At 42.9% G+C, this 9,940-nt stretch overlaps 3 protein-coding genes across 8 annotated transcripts in view; 1 reads left to right on the top strand and 2 right to left on the bottom strand.

Annotated features, from left to right (window-relative positions):
- Window positions 1–1,810, top strand: part of LOC105384536 (diacylglycerol kinase theta) — a 40,367-nt gene extending 38,557 nt beyond the window's left edge. For 5 of the 6 annotated variants that reach the window (XM_048633627.1, XM_048633628.1, XM_048633631.1 and 2 more), the window contains 4 exons: window positions 156–311; window positions 652–808; window positions 900–1,007; window positions 1,389–1,810. In XM_048633627.1, the coding sequence (XP_048489584.1) occupies window positions 156–311; window positions 652–808; window positions 900–1,007; window positions 1,389–1,490 (523 nt within the window). In that variant the 3' untranslated portion in view covers window positions 1,491–1,810. Of the gene's footprint in view, window positions 1–155; window positions 312–651; window positions 809–899; window positions 1,008–1,302 lie in introns of all 6 variants that reach the window. The other variant, XM_048633630.1, reaches the window with a different exon arrangement.
- A 121-nt stretch (window positions 1,811–1,931) lies between these two features.
- Window positions 1,932–3,565, bottom strand: LOC125491491. Its single transcript, XM_048633635.1, has 3 exons — window positions 3,226–3,565; window positions 2,629–2,756; window positions 1,932–2,136 (listed from the first exon to the last, which is right to left on the bottom strand). The coding sequence occupies exons 1-3, from the start codon at window positions 3,465–3,467 to the stop codon at window positions 2,024–2,026; spliced, it is 483 nt and encodes a 160-aa protein (XP_048489592.1). The 5' UTR covers window positions 3,468–3,565; the 3' UTR covers window positions 1,932–2,023.
- Window positions 3,566–3,610: 45 nt separating this feature from the next.
- LOC105384067 (synaptic vesicle glycoprotein 2B) lies at window positions 3,611–9,848 on the bottom strand. Its single transcript, XM_048621827.1, has 8 exons — window positions 9,703–9,848; window positions 9,041–9,202; window positions 8,564–8,726; window positions 7,218–7,339; window positions 5,245–5,330; window positions 4,905–5,063; window positions 4,202–4,353; window positions 3,611–3,800 (listed from the first exon to the last, which is right to left on the bottom strand). Exons 1-8 carry the CDS (start codon window positions 9,821–9,823, stop codon window positions 3,611–3,613), a joined length of 1,155 nt encoding a protein of 384 aa, XP_048477784.1. The 5' UTR covers window positions 9,824–9,848.
- Between the last annotated feature and the right edge of the window lie 92 nt (window positions 9,849–9,940).

The following is a 9,940-nucleotide window of genomic DNA, read 5'->3' on the forward strand; positions in this document are numbered from 1 at the left end:
TGTAAGATCTTTGAGTATGTTATTTCGCAATTGACATGCATCTTTTAAAATCAAAAATACTATATACTTAATAAACATATATACGTATAAACTCGCTGCAGTTAGCTCTACTCCCAGATTTCGGCGGAATCTAACGGTGCGTTCCTCTCCAACAGATTACGTAATAAGGGTGTGTACGTAAAGATGGGTCTCCGCAAGATGGTGGGCCGCAAGATGTGCAAGGACCTGCACAAGGCGGTGCGGCTCGAGGTGGACGGCAAGCATGTGGAGCTACCCGCAGTGGAGGGAATCATTATTTTAAATATACTCAGGTGGGTCCCGTTGCTGGCTGATAATAGTAGATTCACGACACAATAAGGACAGGTCTACAATATTTTTAGATTGGGCTTGTAATAAAGGTCGACCCAAATCATGATCTTTATAAACAACTCGCCTAGTCAATATAAGTACCTTGGTTCTTTAGTAAAAGGTACCATGGGACTTCAGTGGCTTCTTTCAGTGAACTTTACTGCCTTTTCTCTTTAATAATGGTAGGTAGGTATTAATGGAGTAATAGACATGGGTTAGAAGCAAAGAGGTTATCCAGAACATATTTTAGATATTACGATGACTTTAGGTACTTTATTCTGAATATGTTTGCGATGCTTCCAGTTGGGGTTCGGGCGCGAACCCGTGGGGTCCGGAGAAGGACGACCAGTTCAACAAGCCGAACCACTGGGACGGGATGCTGGAGGTGGTGGGGGTGACCGGCGTCGTGCACCTCGGCCAGATCCAGTCCGGCCTGCGCGGCGCCATGCGGATAGCACAGGTGGGGACGATGGATGATATATAATTATGTGGCCTGAATGTCTGAATAAAAGCGTTTTGATGATGGAGTAAAACTTATGTTCTCATTTCAGGGTGGTCACATCAAAATAAACCTGAAGAGCGAGATTCCAGTACAAGTAGATGGCGAGCCGTGGGTTGCGGCGCCTAGTGAAGTAGTCGTCCTCAAATCCGCTTTAAAGGTAAGCCCCCTCCACTTTAACGTTTGCATGTGCTCGTTTGTTTGTGCCAACATCTCGATACTCGAATCGTACCCCTAAACTAACCTTTCTAACGAATTGGCTGTAAATCCCCCCGAGTCACGTAACGCCCGAGCACTCAAACTCCAAACAGCACCAAAATTCCAAAATTAGAGAGGTGGTACATGCGTACATAGCGATAGTTGTGTGGTGTGAGGTGCGGGCGTCGCGTGCCGGGCCGGACGGCCGTGGCGCGGGCCCGGCGGGCGCGCTCCACGGTGACGTCACGTGTGTTTAGGCCACAATGCTGAAGAAAACCAAGCGCGGTGCCTCCGCGGGGCCGGGCCCGTGACGCGCCGCTCACACCGCTCGCGCGTGCTGCAGGCCACCATGCTGAAGAAGCTGCGCGGCAAGGTGCGGCGGCGCGACACGGAGCCGGCGCTGCCGCCGCCGCCGCCGCCGCCGCCGCCGCCGCCCGACTCCTGAATCTGGCTCAGCGAGCGCCTCATCTAGCGGCCGTCCGCCCAGGGCTCAGGGCGGGCGGCCGCAAGGCGTCTCGCTGCTCCAGCCCCGCCCGAGGCCACCTCCTCACGTCTGTATATCATTATATAATTGTAGCTATAATTAATGTAATCGTATACAGATGACGCAAACAAAAGTTTATATTAAATATATATAAAGGGATGATACTATTATTAAAACAAAAATATATATAAATTATTAAAAATTCAAAAATAAAAGTTATTATAGAAGTTAGTAATCAAGGTTTTTTTTAGAACATTAATTACTTATACCTATATGTTATTATTTTCGATTGTAAAAAAATAAGTAAATCTATAAATAAACAATATCTTTTAGTTACTTTTATTCAGTATTTTAATAAGATAAGTTCTCTGTAAAAAAACAATTAAAAATCAAACTTATATGTAGTTAATAATCTCTTTTTATTTCGTGTAATGGCACCCTGTAACTACGTACGTACTGTGTGGACACTGGACATAATGGAGATTCTCGATGGACTAGAACTTCTTGACTTGTTCAACTGTCCACTGTGTATCACTGAAATCGGTCCCTGCGCTGTCGGAACCCGGCTTCTCCTCCGATGGCAACCACATGCCCACTACTGCACCCGCTGGAATAAATCAGAAAACTTGAAAACTTTTACTAGGTCTTGAGGATCGTTTAGGGAATGGTGAGATTCGAAGCCCACGCACACACCTCTGTAGATGGCACATCATACAGTTGAATTACAGGATATGCTACGTATTTACATTAAAATAGGCTACGAAAGGGGCTGGTCATATCTGCCGAAGAATCAATAAGACGAGTTCACGAGTGGAGACCACGAAGGCAACTTCAGCGTGGTATATATTCTCCAGCCCGGTGGACTCACGGCCTTTGGCAGGTAGTGGCTGGATGAGGACGAGAGAGGCCAGTGTGTTCTAGCGCTGCTTACGACAGGTCTATGTCCATCAGTGGAATATTATTGGTTAATGATAATATGATCTTGTTTTCAGACTAACCCCCATAAGTTTTTGTGTTGGATTCGTTGGCTACGTAGTCTACTAACAAAACTGCGTATAATATTAATAAATCTCTCACTGACTGGCAATGTAAAACTTACACAGTACGATGAGTCCGAAACCGTAGAAAGTGTAGTCGCAGTGAGTCTCCATCAGCACCCCCACGTAGCTGATGACGAGGAACGAGGAGCCGCGCCCCACCATCATCGTCAGGCAAACCGCCATCGCTCTGTAACCGATGATGACGAGTAGGACGAGTAAGTAAGTATGTTATATGTACACACAATAAAATAAATAATAATAATAATGTCTTCCTACTCGAATTTCGACCACGGCGCGGCGGCCCGTTCGATTATAGTGCCCAAGTGTGTGCGCAATACACAGGAGCACTATCTGTTCCATCACCCTCATGAGTCATGACCCAATGGAACGGATTAACCGACACGACTGGAGAGAGCTCGGCGTAGGGACGACTGCTTTACATGCCCATCCGACAGTATGGCTCTTTTCACTGTTTCGGACATCAGGTTATCAGCCTTCTATACTTGGAAACACAATTTAGAAACACAAATTGATGGTCCCACCCGGGAATCGAACCCGGGACCTCTGGATCGTTAAGCAGAGCTTCTACCACTAGACCGCAGAGGCAGTTCAACACACGCAATATAAGTACGTAGGTTTACAAAAGGTACACTCACCTCAAATACGTAGGATACACTTCAACAGTAAACCCTGTAGTTAGGCCCATAGCGATTAAATTTGCTTGAAAGAAGAAGAAGACGATCAGACTTGCTGTAGAGTTATGCACCCAGGGTAGCACCAGGCCGCAAATTCCTCCCAATAGATGTAAGAAGATCGCAATGGCTCTTTTACCGACAAATCGGGCTAAGTAGGAGTTGAGCATGTTGACTGCCGCGGTTGTTATAGAGAACATCGTCATAGTTATGAACGCTAGGTCGTCCACTTTGTCTATGCATTTGGGTTCCTGGAAAACATAACATTAGGTAACATAGCGTTAGGAGTTCGTCCACTGCTAGTACTTTGCATATCTTATATTAGATACTAGACGCATCGCTTACGTGCTTAGTTCAATCCAGATTTACCTAAAAAGACACTCACTATGGGTGAAGAGGTTCCATTAGAAGCCACGCTTGGTGTAGCCTGGTCCATAAAGTGCAGCATCTGACAGAAGTTGGCGTCAGTGGCGCCGGCGGCGGTGGCGCGGGAGAAGGCTGTAGTGATCGATGGCATCCACATCAGGAATGCTGGAGCGCTGATTATGAAGGGATTGTTGTAGCGTAAGTATTTGGAAGTTGCAAGATGAAATATAAAATTACAGAAGTAAGAGAGCGCTTTTACCTATTTGCTTTAAGAAACTGCAGGTTCGACAACGTGGCATGGGAACGCTACTGAAACCGTTTCTAAGCTAGGTTTTGGGAACGCATGTCTCTCTATAGCTATACAAACAATTAAGTCATTACCAAAATACGTGAGAAAACCTGTGGATTCAGATTGGAGCATTTATTTCGTATCGTCATCAAAACCATCAGTCACTGCTGGGCATAGGCCTATCCCATGGAGTGCCACAACAGTCTTCCTTCATTCGACCACTGACTAGTTACTTATCTAAGGTCGTCGGTCCAGTAGGGGTTGAAGTATTACTAAAGTACTTACATAGCATAGACAAGTATGACAATGTAGAGGATGACGATAGTCTTGAGCAACAGTGGTTTGCGGAACAGTGGCGTGGTCTGGTCCCACATGGACCGCAGGACGCTGGTCTGCTTACTGGATGCTAGAGTCTCGTGGAAACTTATTGAATTCACCTATAAACATGGTAAAATTTTAGAGATTTATAACATATAAGAAACTAAAGCCTCGTATTCACTAGGCGACAAATTGTCGCAGAACCTGTCTAGGCACATGTCGTCTACGTGTCGCCGCTCTGCGACGTCGCACGCGACTATACAGCGACATCTACGTGTCGCAGAACATGTTCCGTGTTTTGGCTCGCGAGACAGAACTTCCTGCGACATCAGTCTAGCGCATAGAGTATATTATTTTTACTAGGTCTAGCGACCGCTGTTGCAGAGTGTGGACGCGTGCGCGACTTCTGTATCACGACATGTTACCAAAATGTTCTGAGAACACGCACCGTAGATGTTCTGTAACAGTCTCAGAACTTGTGCCCTAGTGAATTCGAGGCATAATGATGACCTGTAATAGACAGATTTATGCTAGAATGCTGACAGGAAACTACTTATAGATACCCTGCATTACTTTAATTAGACCCAGCGACAATCTGTAAACTTCTAAATCGGGATACCAAAAAAACTCCTACTTGAGACGGCCATGCAGCAACTCTACTTGTACTTACTGGATAATCTTCCTTGCTCTTGCCAGTATTGATGGCGTATATTTCCGCCAAGACTTTGACGCTCATGTCGGGGCGGCCCTGGCTGGCGTAGAACTTGGGGCTCTCCTTCACAAACACCAGCAGCAGGAGAGCAGCCGCACCCGACCACGACCCGTATGCCTGAGTGAGACCGGTGAAGCGATGTCATGATTAGCATTATCAGTAAAAAGTAATTCGCTAGACACAGGTGTCTGCCTAGGAGCGACACAACACCCTGTACCGGGCCTGCCCCATCATCTATCCCCTACCAGCTAAAGGTGCTGCAGCAGCGGTCTAAGGTTCTAAACGAATATTTTCCTACCTGTTGTAGCAGTCTCCATGGTCTATATCGCATGCCGCCGAAGAGAGGTAGGTCGAAACTCAGTCGTAGAATTGGGTACGCGTTTGCTGGAATATAAATTAGGTAGTTATTATAAATTGGCGAATTTAAAGATATACTTAGGTACTTATCATAAGAGAGGTTCGAACCCTGGAATTGGCAGTAACGTCTGAAAGTTACCGATACCGTTGTCAACTTTCATTATTCATCAACAGATGTAACAGCGCAAGGGCGTACCCAGGTAGGGGCAGGGGGGGGCAGCTGCCCCCCCCTAGAAGATAAAAAAACGTAAATTTTCGTAAACGTAGTTTCCGCTCTCAACGAGACAATCAGTCATCTAGGCTTAAAGACGAATATATTTTGGAGAAAACAACATGTAGTGCTATGTAGTTACGGACGAATAGCAATACCACGAAGAACGTTCTATACAACCTATTCAACTTCTTCTGAGACAAAATGTAAACAATCTCGATGTGTCTCTTTAATACGGCTGTACCATTTCAAAACCTAGAACCTATAAGTGCCATGTTTGAAAAAAAACGGGTCTTTAATTTATGCATTATTTTAGGAGATTGCGCACAAAACTGCATTGTTCGAATATCAAAAAACGGCTTAGAAAAGGAAATAAAATTTCAAAAACCTACTAAGTCCACCCTGTCAAAAAAAATGGCAGAAAAAGCATTTCAAAACCTAGTGCAAAGAGCAACCAATCACTTCAATCTTTACTTTACTTACTATGTTTTAAAATGGTCAATGGCTCATACTAGGTTTTCAAATGGTCAGCATCAGCAATGATCAATTTTCGAGCTTTAATTTTAGTAAGGAACAAACATTATTACACTTTTTTCGAACAAAACATCAGATATTTCAGAACCCTTATCTTTGAACCAATGAGACCTATAAAGTTGGATTAAAAGTAACTAGAACATAAGAAAATGTTGTCTTCTGTATTAAAACTATAGGAACCTTTCTCGTCAGAACCTTTCTACTAGTCCCCATTTATTTATTATTATTTATTTATTTATTTATTTTGCATAAACAAAAAAAAACAACTTATAAAACATAGAAAACAGATTTTTAGCTCAAAATTTAAGAAATATTGTCTACTTTAAGGCAGTCATAAATAATTTTCATGTCAGAGCCTACTTACTATGGCTATTTAGTTTATTTAAATTTAGATAAAACAAAAACATATTTTTTTTACTTATAGTACGGTTATATAAAATTGCTGCAGAATTTGAATTTTATTATGTGAAGGATCCCAACATATAAAAAATGTAGCGACACCGCAATAATTGTAATTTCAATATATTCTTAACTTTTCTTAAATGACACAATAATGGCCCTTACTAGGTTATGAAATGGTCAGTCAGGGCGGTTTTAGGGTCAGAAAACCATTTAAAATGTAATGTATTGTATGTCAAGCTAAGTTTCTGCCATTTCTTTTAAGCTTACATTCGTTCAGATGTGTATCATAGTTTTACCAGGGCATTGAAATGAAGGGACAACAATTTTTTTGGCTCTCCTTAACATTTTGTCTTATGGTTCTTACTATGTTTTAAAATGGTACAGTCTAATAGTTTTAAAAACAAAGCATAAAATAAATAAACGTAAGCACATTATAACCGTAATGTTATGTTAATATTATTAATTATTGTTCTTATTAGTTTTATATCACATTTTTAACATCACGATTTAATGTTTCAATACCTAGAAACAGGTATGAGCTGCCCCCCCCTAGCTGAAATCCTGGGTACGCCCTTGTAACAGCGCTTTTCTACCAGAGATGTGGCATGCTAAGTTGCTATTGGTGCGTATTATATCCAATAATCATATTCATTGGTCCACACAGAATCGCACTAGTGGAACCCAAGTGGAAACAGATTAGCTGCACATCACTGGTGGAAAGAACTAACTTCCTAGAAAGACTAGCAAAGCTTCAGAGGCTGACTCACCGGACATGGCGAACTGCCCCAGCATGAGTCCGCTGGCCATCATCATGACGAGCGTGTGTCGGTGCGCGGCGGGCGTGCTCTCCCCGAGCAGAGCATACGGCACCGCGTTCGACGCAGACGCACTGCAAGCAAACCATAGACAATGACACTAACTAGAGTCACCACCATCTGAAGTCTAGGAGACTTCAGTGGTAGCGCGGACTCTACAATATAATATAATGTAGAGATATTTATTTACCTAGGTATATACCAAAAAACAGGACACAGAGTGTCCAGGGAAGTGTTCTATGTTTCGGAACGGAGTGTGTGGAGGAAGGGAGTGCAGATTTGCACAAAAACTCAATTCGAGTGGAAGTAAGACCTTACTTAGAAAGAAATACATACGGACGTGACGTAGCTTTTTCAGATTATTTACTATACTATTAAGTAAGTACTTTCATAAATCTCTCATGTAGATATACTTAAACAAAATACACCAATTTATAAATTTCAGGTATTCGTCATGCGTGTCATAGGAAGTATGTATTCAGTAGACGTACTTGCACAAGCTAGCTATTAATTAAAAATTAGCTCTGTATGAAAGGTACCTAATAGATTTATTAATAATTATATTTCTCTATTGTATTTATTTAAATAATGAGCATAATATGACGTAAATGACATAAATTAGTGACGCTGAACTCTACATGTTACTGATAATTTTCTCTTTAAGGCATTTAGCTATAGGTGATATTATTATTCTATAGATGTCTATTTTAAAACTGTTCTTAAAACAAATATAAAGTGGATTTCAAAGTAAATACAGTAAAAATAGTATGTTAATTTACACTAACATAATTAAGTACTAATATGTCTTTTCTTTATAAATAGATGTAGACTATGCAAGTGCATCGCAAATCGCAGCACACAAAATTGCAAGGTGTGATTGGTAAAAGCCTAAAAGTGTCCACACGTCCACACACTACGCCGATGCCGTCAATTGAGATCTGCAGATGTACAGTGGCGTATTTAAAATTTGGCCCCTGGCTATCTTAATTTTCCGCCCCATAAAAAGAAACTGTACGCAAGTGTCGACAATAATTCAAATCTATAAGATTAAGCGTTTTATGCTTAAAATAGATAGGTATGTCCTCTACATAAGATTATTTTACTATAATCATTAAACATAAATTTGAATATATCTTCATTATAAGAGGGCGCCTAACGCAAGAAAACTACATAAAATTTTAAAAATTGTTATGTAAATAATTATTTTCGCTATTGGAGATATCTCGCAAGCTATTTCTCGCCACCGGCCGCCCAGTACCTGCGTACCTGCCTTAAATTCGAATGAAGTTATCACTTACAAGAAGGCAGCGACAAATTTAAAGACGGCGAGCGTGACCCAGTCGTTGGCGAGGCTGCTGGCGAGCGCGGACACGAAGCAGCCGCCCATGGACACCAGCAGCACAAAGCGGCGCCCGCGCGTGTCCGCCAGCCAGCCCCACAGGTGCAACGACACCAATACTCCTTTGAGGAGGAATGTTTCTTATTAACGTCACGAAAGAATATTATGTAAGTAGTTTATTTTTAATACAATATGATTGTTTCGCCGTGTCTACGCTTGCATACTCAGGGGGAGCCGAGAACATGGCCGCCATCGCTTTCGAGTGGAAACCGTTAGGAGGCCACCGCAGACGCGGTCGCCCTGTGCACACATGGCGGCGTACAGTGGAAGGCGAGCTGCAAGCGCAAGACAGGACGGCGTGCTGGTTCACTCTCGTAAAGGCCCTCTGTACCACCGGGGTACCTTAGGATAACAACAACAACGCTTGCATACATACCCAGCATAGGCATGGCGGACACGAGTCCCTTGGTGGCGGTGGAGAGGCGCAGGTCGCAGGCGCAGGCCGTGGCCACGTAGCTGGTGCCGAACGTCTCCATCGCCATGGCCAGCACGGTCACCACGCACGCCACGAACAGACCCACGGTGTAGCGACCCACACCTGGAATTTATAACCGGGCTATCTATTGTCACAACGGACTTAATATAGAGGCGGTGCACTAAAGGACCCTCCCGGGTTGATACGTCACCACGCTGTACCTTATGTACCTACCTATACATAATATAGGTTCGGGAGTACCCTGGGCAATCAGCAACTGATGCCAAACTATATTTTTCTACCCTTTCACCACGTTGACCAACCCTAGACCAGCCCTAGTGTTAGTCACCTAGGTACACGCTAACACGAGGAAACCGAATCTCTCGTCAGAATGCCAAAAAGCGACCTAGGATGGCCAAACTTCTCTAATGGACCCTGGAACGGAGATTCCAGGGTTTTCGCCCATTTTGTCCATCCACGTACCTTACCTATATGGATGCTGTAACTATTCTATTGGTCACCAATTGCTCCATATGGAATTTGCTGGACTAAAAAAGAAATAAATGCGGGTTTACGGTAGTATATTGAGCTTCTGGAAGGTCTTGGTCTATTGGAGTCCTCACCTGTCATATTTAATGCTTCTTCAAACGGCACTTCATTGTTTTCACATTTCGTAACTTGTTTTTGCTCTTTATCTTCAACTGAAAATACTATTTGCTGGTGTTGCTTCGCTGCTTCCTGCATCTTGATTTTATACTAAAGATAAAATTCTATAGCTATACAACTATAGCTTCCTTTCTCTGTGTTTAACTATTTTTAAATTTAATTCAATTCAAGCCAACTTTCTTCAGGAACCTTTAA

This window comes from Plutella xylostella, chromosome 6 (genome assembly GCF_932276165.1).
Source record: "Plutella xylostella chromosome 6, ilPluXylo3.1, whole genome shotgun sequence".
In the NCBI taxonomy this organism is placed as follows: domain Eukaryota; kingdom Metazoa; phylum Arthropoda; class Insecta; order Lepidoptera; family Plutellidae; genus Plutella; species Plutella xylostella.